The sequence below is a fragment of the Mesoplodon bidens genome, assembly GCF_964165515.1.
Source record: "Mesoplodon bidens genome assembly, chromosome: 3".
NCBI lineage: Eukaryota > Metazoa > Chordata > Mammalia > Artiodactyla > Ziphiidae > Mesoplodon > Mesoplodon bidens.
Genome location: NC_138178.1, coordinates 87792009 through 87809119, shown reverse-complemented (window position 1 = coordinate 87809119; position 17111 = coordinate 87792009). Strand labels below are relative to the sequence as shown.

The 17111-nt window shown below is 36.9% G+C and overlaps 1 protein-coding gene across 2 annotated transcripts in view; it reads right to left on the bottom strand.

The window, feature by feature from the left end:
* The window catches only part of MYEF2 (myelin expression factor 2), a 32509-nt gene extending 22854 nt beyond the window's left edge, over positions 1-9655 (bottom strand). For both annotated transcript variants that reach the window (XM_081227797.1, XM_081227798.1), the window contains exons 1-5: positions 9391-9655; positions 4275-4483; positions 2990-3042; positions 1762-1769; positions 1563-1656 (exon numbers count right to left, since the gene is read on the bottom strand). In XM_081227797.1, the coding sequence (XP_081083923.1) occupies positions 1563-1656; positions 1762-1769; positions 2990-3042; positions 4275-4483; positions 9391-9551 (525 nt within the window). In that variant the 5' untranslated portion in view covers positions 9552-9655. The remainder of the gene's footprint in view (positions 1-1562; positions 1657-1761; positions 1770-2989; positions 3043-4274; positions 4484-9390) is intronic.
* Positions 9656-17111: the final 7456 nt, after the last annotated feature.

The window sequence follows — 17111 nt, the reverse complement described above, 5'->3', positions numbered from 1 at the left end:
AATGCAGGGGACATGGGTTTGAGCCCTGGTCCAGGAAGATCCCACATACCGCAGAGCAACTAAGCCGGTGGCCACAACTACTGAGCCTGCACGCTAGAGCCTGCGAGCCACAACTACTGAGCCCAAGTGCCACAACAACTGAAGCCTGTGTGCCTAGAGCCTGTGCTCCGCAACAAGAGAAGCCTCTGCAATAAGAAGCCCGTGCACTGCAATGAAGAGAACGCCCCACCAGCCACAACTAGAGAAAGCCCACGCAAAGCAACAAAAACCCAACGCAGCCAAAATAAATTAATTTTTTTTAAGTTAAAAAAAATTATTATTACAGCTAACATTTATTATGTAGTTACATTTTCAGCACTGTGCTAAGTGCTTTATATAATTATAACAAATATGTAACATTTATTATTTTACATATATTAACTCTTTGAGTCCTCATAACACTATCAGATAGATTCTAGTATCATACCCATTTTAGTGATAAGAAAACAGAGAGGTTAAGTAATTTGCCCTGGGTCAGATTCTCTGATGCCAGAGCCTGAGTTTTTTTAATCCTCATAAATATATCCCCATTTAATCCTCATAAAAACCCTAACTAGGTAAGTATTATCTGTATACTATCATAATTACTAAGGTTTAGAGAATAACTCAACTAAGTCACACAGCTAGAAAGTGATAGAGCTGGGACTCAAACCAATACCATACTAAATTAAATTGTGACTGACAGTACTGCTCTACAATGCTTTGTATCCATGTTGGTGGAAACTCTTCAGGGTCCCAAAGTTACATCCTTTATCATTTTTTACTATAGACTTTAGCAAGGATATATACATACGTGGTCTGTGATCAACTATTCAGATAAGATCAACAATATGAACTAAAGAAAGACATGAAAATGACTTCTATTCAAACTAATCATTTCCAAGGTAAACTACACCTAACTGTAAACAGTTTTTCACGTATCTTCCGATCATTCTTTTGTCAACATATTTATACACTGCTTCATACAACAGGAACATCTACACTTTAGGGGTTTCCAAGTTCCAGTTATAAATTTCACTAACCGATTTATAACTTTTCTTAAATTTTAATCTGGCATAGTTTCAGGTTAATTTTATTAAAAGTGAATATCAATTTTATTCAAATCCATAAGGTATTTGCATTATTAAGCAAACTAATTATCAACTAGAATATCTACAATATTTCTTAAATCTAATAACACAGTCTAAAAACTGAAAATGTTTATACCAAGTATAAACTTGGTATAAAAAAGTCAGCACCTTAAGTTTGTCATCTTTAAATTTCTGTGTCCTGTAATTTTTTAGAATCATACATCCCTGCTTATAATAACTTGGACTAAATCATATACATAGGATACTGCTTAAGGGCAAATAGGAAATCATGTACAAGCAAAACTATCATCAATTATATAATGCTTTAGTAAGCATCTACCCTTTAAAAAAAAATGCTGTAATCAGATAAATAACCTTACTAGATGAAAATCCAAAGAAGACATGTCCTTACAATTCAAATGTTTAAATTATTCCAAATATAAGAAATCTTACCTCTTTGATATTCAAGGGTCTTCCGCTAAGATCATATTTGTTCATAGTTTCTAGTGCTTTCTTGACAAATTCTTCATCTTTGAACTCAACCACACTTAAGGGGGAAAAAATTTATAGGAAATGTTTATGTACTAAGATTTTTTTTTGCAAACATAAGTTTAAATTTGACTTAAGATACTTAAAAAAAGAAAATTCTTACCCACAACCCTATATCCAGGTAGATTTGTCAATATATGCAAAAGAAAAAAAGTTCTGGATCAGTAGACGAAGTTAATGGCAGATTCTAACATTTAAATCATTAAAAATCAGTAATACAATCATTCTTTGTCTTTTAGACCTCCAGAACGTAACAGGCACATGACCACAAATTTTCTGTAAACTTTTAGATCTATCTATTTAAGATTGTAGAATCTAGCATCTAACAAGCTTGGAGCACATTTTAACTTTTAGATGATCTTCTTTAAAACTAAAGTAATGTCATACCACAAATTCCATCAAAAGTAACTCAAGGAAGTAACTGACGGCTCTCAAATACCTATCTTTACATTGTTACGAGTATTTTTGAAAGATATATGGTACACAAATAGTTTTTAATGTAAAATTTTCAATTTTATTAAAATCAAAATAGGAAATATTAATCTAATGTTAAACAAAGTTCTCAAAACTGGCTGCACACAATTTAATAGCATCCAGTTGTAAGTATATAAAAAAAAACTATGCTAAAGAAACAAATTAGTAGAATCAGTTTTTAAATAATTCCTTGTCAATATTACTGTTCAAAGTGCCATTTGAATGTGATGACAAAGTTTTTATTTCTCATGCACCCAACTGGTTTTTGCTAGTATAATTAAACATTGTTAAAAAGCTTTCCATTATATTCTTCAATATATTGCTTTCTTGCTAAAATCAAAATCTACTATCAACCAATTCCTTCTATGTCAATTTAATCATCAATGTTATTCATACCAATTGGTCAGAGCACTGCCTTTTATGTAGTCCTGCAGGCTACCAAATTAGGCTCTTCAGTGCAAGTTTCAAACGTACATTCTGATTTAACACCTTTAAGCTATAGGCCTCTCATAGAACTCTTAGGAAATATTATCAATTCAGTGATTTTTAAAATATCCTTAAAGACATCAAAACACAACAAAAAATATCCTATATTAAAATCTATTGGCTAAGAAGCATTACCTTAGAGCATTAGAAAAGTGAACGCCCTTTATGAGCATTTACAAAACCCATCCCTTCAAGGCAGCTAGTTTGGTTTGTATAAGTGTCAGACTTGCTAGTATAAAGCCTCAAATCTTTCATAATAAAGTAAAACAAAATGAAACTTAAGTTTCCAAAAACTGGTACAAGTATTATACAAGAAGTGAACTGCCGAGGAACTTTTAAACCTCAAGCAGATTATTGCCCACAGCACTTACCCTTGATTTTCCTTCCGCATCCTTAAAGAGCTCCACGTATGTAACCTCACCAACTACATAAGACATACAAAAGGAAGATACCAAGAAACAATACATTTAAACACCAATATCTTGCTTTACTGCACACCTGTGCACAACTCTACAGAAAAGCACCTATTATTCACCAACAATCAAAACCAGACCAACGTACCTCCTGTCAATGGCTATGTAAATTTAACTAATTTTCAGAAATGTACATCATCCACATTCTCTAAAAAAGCTAACAACCATATTAACCTAATTCATGCTACAGATCATATTTTGGCCAGCATGATATAGTTGGTGAACAAATGCACGTATACATACAAATGGTCCCTTAGCCTATCATATTAAAAACATCAACATTAGCACTTTTCAAATAACTTTGGTCGCCTACACACAACAGCTGTTTTAAGGTGACTTTCTACCTGAATGTCTTCAATCTTGTTTGCCGTCAGTAAACTAAATTTACAAGTCATGCTTCACAGCAAGCCACACACTTTCTAAATAAAGTCAATGAATAAAACCAATCAAATAGTTGTCACCTTACAACAGATACACCAATGCAAATTTTTTTTTATTTATTAGAAGAGATCAGCCTCAAAACCAAGTAAGTAGTTTGCAGGACTGTTGAAACTCAATTTTTCAAGAGATAACAAAACTAACTTTTACAAGATCAAGTATTAAAAATATTTTTCCCCAAAATCAACCATGTATATAAAATGAAGGTTTTCAGGTTATTCTGAAAACAAAACTGCAACAGCAGTAACGCAATTTTAATATAGAACTGCAGAGACAGCATCATGACATTCATGACAATGCAAACAAAATGAATTCCACAGCCAGATTCCAGACTCCACCAAGATAATAACAAAACAGCTTTTGGAAAAAAAAATAATCAGACCTTATTATTCATACGTTAACGCTCTAAATGTATTGCTTACCTAATGCAATAGGCCTTTAAAAATCTATAAAAACTTCAACTAGACAAAGCAATCACTTTAACAAAATTCTTGGTGGCATGCATATGCTGGTTCGCTACTACCCCACTAAAATGGCAAAAAAAAAAAAAAAAAAAAACTTCATTTATCCATACTACCTTGTAATGAAATTGTGTCAAGTGAAAGAAGAGGAAAAGATTAATTTGTGTGTCAAAAAAATCAATTTTTTGAGTCTGTGTGGCTAAGAGGAATAAAAAAATGTTTGTTTAGCTCCCTCCTCATTCTATATGAAAATTACCAACAATGGGTTTATAAAAAATAGTTACCTTTTTCTCTCATTAGATCTTTAATGGCTTGCCATTTCATGTCATATGGGATGTTGCTAATAAAAACTCTGTTACGATTTGGACCCTTCTTTTCTCCAGTGCCTGAGTTCTTGTCTTTTGAATAAGGATGAAATCTGTTGGCTTTCTTATTTCCTGTAGATTTTTCTTTTAATTCAGATTTCTCTTCTTTGACTGATTCATCATTCTCCCTGTGAATTAAAAATAAAACAAAAAACAGAACAACAAAAAGAAAACCTCAGAGTGGCTTCCATAATGTAAGTCTACGTTAAATAAATATTTCATATTTATCACTTCGCTTCACAAAATTCTCCCCTAAGTTAGACCTCAGCAAAGCAGCTGGAGACTCAGCCTACTAGCTTCGAAATTACCCAATGTCTTTTCAAAGCAATGATTTGGGCATATTACCAAAGTTTTCATTTAACAACCCTCCTTTTTTTCCGTATTAAATAGCTGCAGCATTCAAACAAACCCAGTTTTTCCCATCATACTACTTAATAAACGTTGTTAGAACCTAACAAGAGGGTAAAATGGGTGATTTTATTCCTCGAGTATATTAAAACTTCCACCTTTAATGGAGAATTAACTTTCTGGGCCTCATTCAGAACTCTACAAAAATTAATTTACAAAATGAGACCCAGAAAAAGTTTCTCTCTTAAAGGGTTAATGGTTTCCTCCCAGAACTTTCCTCTTCCATTGCTTTAAGAACATAATTAAAACACCATTTTATCTATATACTCCCATATGACTCTCATAATTTTTGTCTCTTCCCAATTTGGTCAACATAGAAAAATGATAAGGTATCCTATTTTCATGCCCAATATTTTCTGTGTTTTAACCTATAAACTAGGATAGCGTACTTCATAGAATCATGCCATTTTTATTAGTAGTATCACCTAAAATGGTGGGATGGGATGGAGAAGGGAAGCAGTACTTAAATGCAACATGAACCAGAATTTTATAAATCTACTTTTTAATGAGGTCCTAACTGGAAAAATATTTAATTTATAAGATTGCAATCACATTACAACTATATGATGCTATCCACCAAGCACCTATAACATGTTAAGTATACACTTAAAGCAAACCCTAAAGATAAAAATCTGGAGATACATTTTAAAAATGCAAGTTACTTTTCAAAAGTAATTTTTTTTTTTACAGAAGAAACAATAGATTTCTTTTAAGTCACTAATTACTCTAGTGAATTTAAAACTATTTAATTAAAACTTCGATTTTAAAGCAATTTTTCACAAACATATACTAAGAAAAATCTCTGGGAATGACATCCAGGAATCTAAATCTTTTAAAGCTTTCTGGATTATTCTGACAACCAATCAGATTTCATAATCCAGGCTCTATATTATCTTCTGAGCCAAGCGACTGTGGGAATCTATACATTGCAGTGCTCCACACACACCTCTTACTGTAGTCATTTGTTCCACAATATAGTGCAGTTTTCAGACACTGTTTTTCTAAGCAGGTAACAACGCAGCCATAAATATAGTATGTAAAACTCTGTGAGAACAAAAACTATCTGCATTGGTGTCAGCAGCATCTAGCGTGGTAACATGTGCTTGATAAATATTAATTTTTGAATGAATAGTCAATTAAGAACCCATAGATGACGCTACTGTCTGCCAGAAAAACTGCTAAAATCAAGGAAGACACATTAGGGCCAAACATGCTTTGCTACCTCTTCAGACTTGACAGGGACACCTTCACTATCAAACATCTTCCCTCATCAGAAACAGCATGCCTGGAAGTGGTCTTCCCAACTGTCCAACTCTAGCAAGTACCTACCTGTCTGAACAGAGTGGCACTCCTATAAATGGCAGCAAGCAGTCAAAAAGCCACAGAGCACTTTTCTCTGGTTTCTGAGTACAGTAGATACAAGAACAAACACTTCTTTTTAATCCCCCAAAGAACCTATTTACATAATAGGCTGAATTCAATGAAGGTTTTTAAAAATAAACTAAGTCTCTGTTCAGGTGAGCAGACATCTATACAGTCCCTATCCAAATACACCTTCCCCTGCCTATTTTATTCCTAGATGAAACCAACTGTGAAAACTGCACAAAGTTCTGAATCACTCGCTATGTTCTTTTATTCTTACATGGATGTTGTAAGCTTACAACAATCTAACAATTCCATTAAGAAGCGGTAAAGTTATTATATAGGATATGTTCTTTATTACTCAAGGGATGACCAGAGGGAGAGATTTCTTCAAGTTTTCCCCAATTAGTGGCATCTTAAAGATACTGTTAAACTGCGCATCTACAGTGCATAAATTAAGATTACTATGGAAGGTAGATCAGTTTAGTTGCTAGAGGTGTAGTCTGATTATTAAGAAGGTGAACTATAATTACTCAATTTCTGAACTCATTTCCAAGTCATAAATACACTATGGGAAAGAGAGTAAAGATATATGTAAAAACTCGTAGGAAAATAATACTACATAATATCAAAATATTGGCACTATACCCAGAATTCCATGTAATAATTCCAGAACTATTCATCTAAGCAATCTCCCTTGTAATGTACTTGAAATAAAGACTGTGATGATTCTAAGCCACAAAAACATTATCTTCTCTTAAGACTAAATTATGTCTACCCGAATTGACATCAATTTCTGAAAAATCAGTATCCAGCAACAAATGAGGACACACAGTTTCAATATGTGACTTAAAAAGCATAATGCTATGAGATCCAAAATCAAGCCCGGTTCCATTTTTTACTCCTAATATAATAAAAAATACTACTCCACTTCAAACACTACACCTTGCACCAATACTTAATATTTTATACAACCATTGTAATGTAACTCTGAATCTCCATATGCTCCAAGGTGTTACTTAGTCACACATGAATAATAAAGAGTTATAACAATACGGCTATTTTTCTTCCCATTCACTTAAGGAGAGCTAGTCTACCGTTTTGGCATTATAAAAAGACTAGACCTAGGGAAACATCTTTAATTTCTTGTCAAAAGATGTGAACATGCCAAATAAATCCTCTGGACATGAGTTTCATGATCATATAAGTTCACTTCTGCATTTCTTAAATGTTTAGTGCGCCTTTTTAAATATAAGGACTTGGGAAATACAAACAGGAGTAAGACATAGCTGTCTCTGACATAGCTGCCTCCATCCTTAATTACTATGAATTAACCTCAGTAAAAATCATTTCAGTCTTGATGACAAACAGCACTCTGTCCACTTCTAAGCAACATATATTTTAAGGCAATATTTGGTAATTTTTAATCACCTCTATGAATTCTTATCATTAAAAATATATGGTGAATCAACTCAAGGTTTATGTGTTGGGTTGTAAACTACTCCAGTTGGTGCCCAGGGTCAAAAAAAAAAAGAATGTTAGATTGATGCAGGTAAATGTCCCTAGTTATTCAGTGTGAGTGACCCATGATAGACCATTATATGTTCTTAAGGAATAAGCAGTACAAGAAACCCCTGAGAGTAAACTGGCTTCTTTACTCAACTGGGAAAAGAGGAAGGGAGAGAGATGAATTATAAGAAATATGAAAAGAATCTGCATTTGTATTTACTGGTAACATTGCTTCACCTTATATTTTCCTCTTCCTCAATCAGAAGTGAAAGGGATTCTTTTCCCACCTCTGTCCTCTTCTGTCTAGCTAAACCCCAGTGAGACTTTAAAAGGGATTAGAGCCTTTTAGATCTAATGGAGGTTTAGATACCAGCTTTATCTGTACCAAGACCATTACACTAATCATACCCAAGTATAGCACGGCTTCTCTCCATAATTCGAGGCTGTACTTTTTGTTCAGGAGGTGGCAGGCCCATATTTAGGTATAAACAAAAGGCTTTTATCATTCTACTAGTTTTCATTTGTATTTATGATGCCAAATCCCTGAAAGCCCACATTTTGGCAGGCAGGGTAGAAAGTGCTTCATTCACTTTCTGGGTCTTCAGTTACTAAGTGCACCAGGTTCCACCTCTATTTTGCCTAGAAGATACTGCCTATCCTATTCAAATCCAGTTGAGAGCAAGAGTACATAACAGAGCTGCGAGACCTACCTTATCTATCTGCAGTCAACCCTTAAACAGACTGGTCCAGTTCTGTTCTTATACAGGTTCTTATACAAAAGGAAAGTAAGAACATTCACCTGTCCTATTTTTGTGTAAGCATTATGTTCACTTTCACTTTCTACTAAATTTAGTGTTTTCACTAAATTATTAACATACTTTCAACTTCAGGCTTAAAGAGCTGGGCATGTGCAAATCAAATGCCTGACTTCATATTCCCCCCATATAACAAGAACAAAGGGGAGCACAGCATTATTATGGATTCGAATCGACTACATTCTTTATCGGTACTGATGACAGCTGCAATCTTAAAAGTAGTGGGTTTTCTTCAACTAAAAAAGATCTCATTTTACCATTTTACCAAAATTAAGACCCTACCATCCCGCACTGAGTTCTTTTTTAAATAGCCTGCGTGGCTGACAAACATGGGGAGGGAGCTGGGGGGGGGCGGAGCAAGGCACCACGCACAGTTCCTTTTTTAAAGTACCTCTTACCAGTTCAAGGGTAACAATGGATTCAGTCTCACAGCATATTACTAAACTTCCTCTTGCTATATATCAGTTAAGAAATGAATACATACTTTAGAAAACAACAGTGAACTTATAAAGCTCAGAATGAGGACGGGGAGATGGGGGATATTCCTTTTACAAACGTCTTCGGCGGTTAAGAGAAAATGTCCGATGATGTCATCCCTAGTTACTCCCTAGTGATGAACACTAACTACTGGCCTTTAAAAGGGGGACCATTTTTCTGCAAACCGTGGCGGCCGCCGAGCTCTGCTTAAAGGTTTTCCAGCCGAAGTCAGGGAAAAAGGGGTGACTCGCGGTCTTGGGCCAGAAGCAGGGGAGGGGCGCCAGACCCCAGGCCCACACCCGGGATCCCCCGCTTCGGGGCGGGCGGGGAGGGTCCGGGAGAGGGCCGGCTGCACCTGCACCTCCCGCCGCCCACGGCCCAAGGCTCAGCCCTGCGTGGGGCACCCCCGGTCGACTTCCCGCCCCCCCCCACCTCGTCCCGGTCCCCGGAGGAAAAGACAATACATTTTAACGCCATTGGAGCTGCTGCTGTGCTGCGGCGGCTGCTTCTCCTGCTCGGGCGGGTGAGGTTCTCGCCGGGGCTCGCCCGGCGGCTCCGCGGGCTGCCGATGCGGGCTGTCGTCGCCAGCTGCCCTAAGCACCTCGGGCTTGTCGGCGTCGGCCATCCCGCCGCCACGGCCTCCGCCTGCGCCGCCTGCGTTGAGGGGCTCCGAGCGCCACAATGGCGGCGGCTGGGAAAGCGGTAACGGATCCCGATTTGAAAAGGCCCCGAGCGCTCAGTTGCCCGGATCTCGCGAGAACCGGTCGGGGCTTGGAGACTGGGAGATAGTGTGAGCTGAGGGGGGGGGGAGGGGGGGGAGGGGAGGCATGGGGTGGCGGGTCATGACCGACGCGGCCGCAATCGGCCCTGCTCCAGCCCGGGGAGGGCTTGATTTGTCCAGAAGCCCCTGGTGGGGCCGTGTTCTGACCACCAGCTCCATCTGTCGTTTGGCACTCAATGGGGTCTTCGCTTAAAAAAGTCGGCTCTGGGTGTTTGAAATCCCTAGAGTTCTCAAACCCAGACTATACTAACCATTCCGTGTAGGGGCACTTTAAATTAGAGTAGCACACACAGCTTTGCATCTTTAAAAAACGTCTTCAAATCTTCAGACTTCCCTTAGAAATCCTTTGAATAATGCAAATAAATCACTTGCCACTTCAATGCCTATGCACCCTGTGGACATTCAATAAATAGTTATTGATGACAGGCTGCAATTCACCAGAATGAATGGCTTTGAATTTCTTTGAGTTCTAGTTGTTCTTGAGAATGACGCCATGAGCTTACAAAAAGAAGACTAAAGTTTTTAATTCTCCAGGTGGCAATCAATGAGGAGAAACTATACTTTTCATAAGAAATCTTCTACTAGATTGGCCAATAATGGACATTTTGCTTTTGGGTTGTGTTTATTATATGCTGATGGAAATTATAGTCGAAGCAGTTAGAGGTTCTCAAACAAATTTAATTACCGTATGGAATTTTAAAATATAGTCATAGAGTTTTTCCTCTAAGTATGAAAAAGAAACCCATTAAACTTAACTCCTAACTTGGGAGTACTATAATAATATTTCATGTTGAAATAAACGTTTTCAGCTGAAAAGTTCAAAGTCTTTACCAAATCTTTCTTTTCATAAAGAGGCAAACATGTATGATTTACATGCTTTGCAGAATATCATGCACACATTAGCAGTAAAGCTGTATTAGAAACTAACACTCAGGTAATACATAATTTCTTCACTTTCCCCCATTCTTTGACATTTCAATGTGTAGGTTTTTTCCCTGGACTAAAAAATGCCATAAAACATCCAACACTATGCCAGAAGAGCTGAGCTACTTCATCAAACACACACACATAAGAATCAGGACAATTTTAATCATGATGAGTACAATTGGTAAAATACTGCTGTTTAGGGTGCTACTGACATTGTTTCATAAACACAACACAGGCTATTATAGTTGCTGCATGAATTGTTTCTCCTCAGTCAATCCCCTAAGATTTAGCATTCGGAGTACAGAAAGGGCATTGGATTTTGACACAAAAAACCTGGGTTAGAACCCCAGCTCTGACACTTTTTGCCTGTAACTCCTTGGGGAAATCACTTAACTTCTCAATCTTTCCATAATAAATAAGGATAATAATACCTACTTAGCAAGATTAAGATGAGGATTAAAAGAAAACACTTTATGTAGGGCAGAGTGCTATATGAATATAAAGTAGTATTACAATTCCCTTTCTCCAGGCTGAGCAGGGTTTTAGTCAAAGAGAAGTCAGGTGATATTCATAGAACTGAATTGTAGGTACTTTGAAAACATTCATCACTCTGTTATTCTTTGGCTATTGTTGAATTAAGATAAAAACTTAACCCTGCAGTCTCTAATATAGTATATTCTTGCAAAATCCTTCAGTAGATTCAATTTAATATTTTTAGGAGGTCTTTATGCTTAAAATAGAGTAGTAGGCACATGAGGAATACAAAAATGAGTACAGCCTATTCTGTTGGGAGAGAACATTTATAAAAAGCACTATTTGAGTGCTGTAATAGAGATAAATGTGAAGTGTAATTAAAAATTTATTTAGAAAAAGAGGAAACTGGCTTGCATGCTGTAGTGTGCTAATTAAAATATTTCATTAAAATATTTATCTTGATTACTGAGCTTTCTGGTACCCCTTAAATGGTGTGCCTAAGATAAACACCTCCTTCACTGTACTTTAGCCCTAGTCCTGATAAATGCATAAATAGCAGAGGTTAATTTCTATACGGGGGGCCGTGAGAACTTCATAGAGGAGCAGAATCTCAAAAGATGGAGAGAATTGGGGCAGCTTATTAATACCTACTATTCCGTCTGAATGCTCTGTAGATTGATCTCGCCTCCCTCGCTTGCTATTAATATTGTACTTACCTTAAACCTGAAAAAAATTTTAAAAAAATTTACTAACATCCTATTGCTACATTCCATTTCTGTATTTTCCTTCCTTCCTTATTTACTTTTTTTAGTCCATATACACATACTGAAAAATCCTCGAGTTAATGCTTTAGCTTTTATCTTCTCACAATTCCTACTGCAAAATCCTTCCTTTGCAATTGCACAAAATGTATTACTGATACAACCTCACATAGTTTTCTCTCACAAATTGAAATGTGTGTGTTTACAGGTGTTTGTAATAGAGTAGCAGAAGGAAGGTGGAAAGGAGAGAGAGGGAGAACCATTATACATATCTGGCAACTTAACCCTAAAATTCCAAAATATTTTCAAATAATACTTTAATATGTGTATCATTTAGGAATTGTGTTCACTTGCTAGTAACAGAGCCTAGAAATAACAGTGTCTTAAACAAGATAGAACTTATTACACTTTTAAGTAAAAACAGTGCAGAGGGAGGCATTCCAGAGCAGACACAGTAGCTCCACAATGACCATGAACTCAGGTTTCTTCTATCTTAACCTTTCACCATCCTAGTGTGTAGCTAACATTCTTAAGGTCACCCTATGGCCCAAGATGGCTACAGGAGATCTAGGCATCTTGTTGCATTGGAGGCCAGAAGCAGTTCAGAAAAAAAGAATTCTATCCAGAAATCTCACCCAACACTTCGACTCACGGGTTAGAACTTGGTCACACGACAAACCCAGCTGTAAGGGAGGTGGGCAAATAATTTTTCAGCTGGGCTCACTGCCTAGGGTTCTGCTACCAAAGAAGAGAATAGAGTAGCAACTAGCATCCTTTTAATTTGCCTTAAAGAACTGAAGGCAAATATCAATAATATGAAGTCAAAGAAAAAGTATGCTTTTTGTCAGTTTACTTGGCTTTACAAAATGAAATGGCTGGATTTGAAGCCAGTTTCCAAACTTTAGAGAATTGGAACTTAGAAAGGAATTTATAACTTTAAAAAATACAACAGGTTATACTGAAATCCATATATAGTTTACTTTTTCACCATAGAATTCTATGGTGAAAAAGTGGATGTTGGTTATTGTCACTGGAAAGAACAGGTTTATTCTGACAATTAACTACTTATTGTCTCTCTCTTCCTTTCTCTCCCTTTCTCTCTCTCTCCTTCTCCCTCCTTCTATTACTCTGCTTAACTTAGGAGTCTATTTTTAAGCATTTACCATTCTAAAATTACATACTGAAGAAAGCTCTCTATTAGCCAAGATAAGTTTAGAATTAAGCAATTATCTGAATAATCCAGGCAGAAATTCCACTTTCACCTCAATTATTCAAATAATTCAGATAATACCAAGAATTTTGCTTGAATTCCTTAGATAATTGTTTCATTTTCCCACTTTACAATGCTAGGGTCATTGCCCATTAACAGATTTACTATTGATTTTTGCAAGCAATATTGGGACAGTTTTTTTCTTTGGAGACTAAAGACTGCTGTAATTCCTGGTTACTTACTTGAGTCTCAATTTTTATTCACGTTCTAATTTCTTAACTTAAATCACCCCGCCTTTTCCTCAGTCTCACCCCAGTAACTCCATTAAAAGGAAGATCAGAAGAGCAAATTTCCAACAGCTCTGCCCTACCTCCCTTCCTATGGGCATAGTTACTCCCTCCTCTTGAGTAATTCCATGAATTAGGCTTCATCTGCCCAAAGCCATGGATATCGTATGGTAATATTTTTAACTATTCCAAATTTGGTATCCTAACTCAAAGAGTATTAATGAAAATGGTTACTTTATAGCAAATATTGTTTTTAACTTAAATAATTGCCCCTTTTAGCAATATCATTCTCAATTTTCAATGACAACATTTAGAAGGGAAAATACATTTCTTGGAGTGTTGAATAATAAAGTTCAATCCACACACTGTCCTGCATATTTGAATATATTCCTATAAATGGTGATGATAGACTTAATAACTAACATAATCCAATTCCTCTTTTTATTTGATAATAGAAATTTATTTTAGATGACTGTGAATACTGCCAAAAGTCCACATTTCCTAGCCTCACTTGCCACTGTGCATGGCCACGTGACTATGTTCTGGCCATTAAGGTATGAGCAGAAATGTTGTGAGGACTGAGTAGGAGGTTCCTGAGAAGGAACTGACTTAACTGGAAGAATGCCTTTTGTCCTCTCTTGCTTCCTTCTGCTGCTGGCTTGGAATGGAGAAATGATGTCTGCAGCAATAGCAACCTTGATGGACCATGAGGTGACCTTATGACTGAAAGCTAAGTACTGAGGATGGCAGAACAGGAAAATAGAATTAGGGTCTCCAATGACACCATGAAGCCACAGTAGCAACGCTCACATTCCTACCTCAAACTTGTTTCCAATAGGAGGAAAATTTCTATCCTGATTAATTTGCTACTATTTGGAGTCTTTCTATTATGCACAGTTGAACTTAATCCTGATGGTCATAATTTTTTATTGTAATGACCAATTTGCTTGAATAGCTTCCTCTACAGTGTGGTCACACAAATACTGCTTTAATTTCTCTGAGGACATCATTTACATTTGTTTTTATTTGTTCCTTTCCTGTATGCTGTAGAACACTACAAGTTTCCTGCCTGATATCCATTCTCCCTTTTTTTCTTACTGACAGAATCACAATTTTGTCTAGTAGCAATATGTCCAGCTAAAATACTGGGAGTGGCCATAGGACACAACTCTATCTAAGAAGTTGTAAGGATAAATACACTTGGATTCTAGAGGGATCTTTCCTAATAAGTTCTTTGCATTCCTTGTTTCCTGTGAGGCTAGAGGGTGAAGTATCCCTCTGAAACCATGAGGTAACAGGTTTGAGGACAAGAGCCACAAGCTAAGGATGACAAATCAGAAAAATAGGAGTCTGAAACACTGATGACCTCACAGAGCCATTGTGTAAGCCCTAGACTGCCTATATCCAAACTTCTTGTTTGGGGAGAGAAAGAACCTCCATTGCCTTTAGGCATTGCATTTGATTTCTGTTACCTCAGTTTCATGAAACTGAACAGAATCCAAAAATTCTACCCTTTTGCAACCCTTTAAAACGAGGATTACGGGCTTCCCTGGTGGCGCAGTGGTTGAGAGTCCGCCTGCCGATGCAGGGGACGTGGGTTCGTGCTCCGGTCCGGGAGGATCCCACATGCCGTGGAGCGGCTGGGCCCGTGAGCCATGGCCGCTGGGCCTGCGCGTCCGGAGCCTGTGCTCCGCAACGGGAGAGGCCACAACAGTGAGAGGCCCAAGTACCGCAAAAACAAAAACAAAAACAGAAACAAAAAAAACAAACAAGGATTACACCATTCCTGATAGCTGCGTATGAGCCTACTTTGTTGGAAACAATATTTTTTCAGTAGTATACAAATGTGATATTTTTTTTCATGGTGTATTGTAGAATGGTAGGCTGAAGTGATTTCATGTCATTTTATTTCAATTCACAAACTGTTTAAACATGTTAAAAATATATACGTATATACACACAACTATAAACATATAGATGTATATAAACAAAGTTGACTAGGTATATTTTCATGATTTTCATTTCTTGGTTTATTCAGTAGTCAGTCAGGAAAAGAATTAAAGCTTTCGATCCAGCCGTAGATATTTCATGTAGGAGCTAATGCACAAAGACAGAGGTTTACACAATAATTAGTAGGATTGATGGAGCAAAGGTCTAGGAGCTATTGCTAGGGTTTGAAAAATTAGGAAAGGCAGGAATCATGGGAACCATCATCAAATATCTTTGTTTCATGTGGCAGCAGATAAGTTTCAGAACTTCCTTATGTCCAGAAGCTGCTGGCATAACATCTCATCTGCCATTTGCTGATGCGTACAAGGTTGCTTCTGCTGAGATTGGTGGTTTCTCCTCTCCCTCCCCTTAAATTTTATACCAGTGCCTCTCATTAGTAGAATTTAGGTTGGAATACTGTTGGCAACAGAGTCTGAGAAATGTCATACAAGGGAGAGACTAGAAGCTTGAGGATGATGCTGAGTATCAGTAAGTATATTTGGTACAGTGTCTAAGCCATTTGGTAAATATTCTGAGGTATCCCAAAACAAAGGAGAGAATAACTATATTTATTTGTTCATCCATCCATTCAGTCATTGTGTCTGTTAGACACAGGAATCCCTGCATCTCTAAATAAGGTTAAATATGTAAAAACATTTGTAATTTATATTATTCTTTTGAGTCCATTAACAAATCTCAATTGTGAATTTCCCAAAGTATTCTTCAGATTATGCATGGTATTTCTGTCTGACAGTCCCAAAGTCATCAAGGAAATATAGGCTTGCATAAGTGTCCATTTACTTCAACCTTGATTTCTGCATCTGGACTCCTAGTATTTCTGGAAACTAGTGCCAAAAACATTTCTGAAAAATCATATCTTACTCTTCCCAACTGTTTATTGCTTTGAGCATCAGCTAAAGTCTTGGGGGAAGTCATATAAGAATTACTGTGTATACAGAATACTATGTAAAAAATATTGAAATTAATCAGTCCTCAAAATATCAGGTTTATACTCTGTCCTTAAAATCTTCATAGTTTTTTTTTTTTTTTAAGAAGGTGTTGGGGGTAGGAGTTTATTAATTAATTAATTTATTTTTGCTGTGTTGGGTCTTCGTTTCTGTGCAAGGGCTTTCTCTAGTTGTGGCAAGCGGGGGCCACTCTTCATCGCGGTGCACGGGCCTCTCACTATCGCGGCCTCTCTTGTTGAGGAGCACAGGCTCCAGACATGCAGGCTCAGTAGTTGTGGCTCACGGGCCTAGTTGCTCTGTGGCATGTGGGATCCTCCCAGACCAGGGCTCGAACCTGTGTCCCCTGCATTAGCAGGCAGATTCTCAACCACTGCGCCACCAGGGAAGCCCAAAATCTTCATAGTTTTAAGTACTGTTTTATACAATAGCCACTAGCTTCAACTTATTTTATACCAACTTTTATGTAGTATTGAGATAAGGTCCCTTTGTAGGCCTTTCCAATCTCACTAAATACTCATCTTAGCTTTGCTTATGAGAGGTATGAGCTCAGTTTAGCTGGTTTAGTTTTAGAAATCTGATATCAAGTATACAAGTGTTTCTTCTTTAACAATGCATGCATTTCTGAAAACAAAAACAAAAACTCATGTCCTACAAAACCATTCCCTAAAAATATCTGGCAACTTAAGAAAATGAATAGACAAACTCAGACTGGGATAAAATCTTTGCAAAACATGTATCTGATAAAGGCCATATTTCCAAACTATACAAAGAACTCTTAAAACTCAATG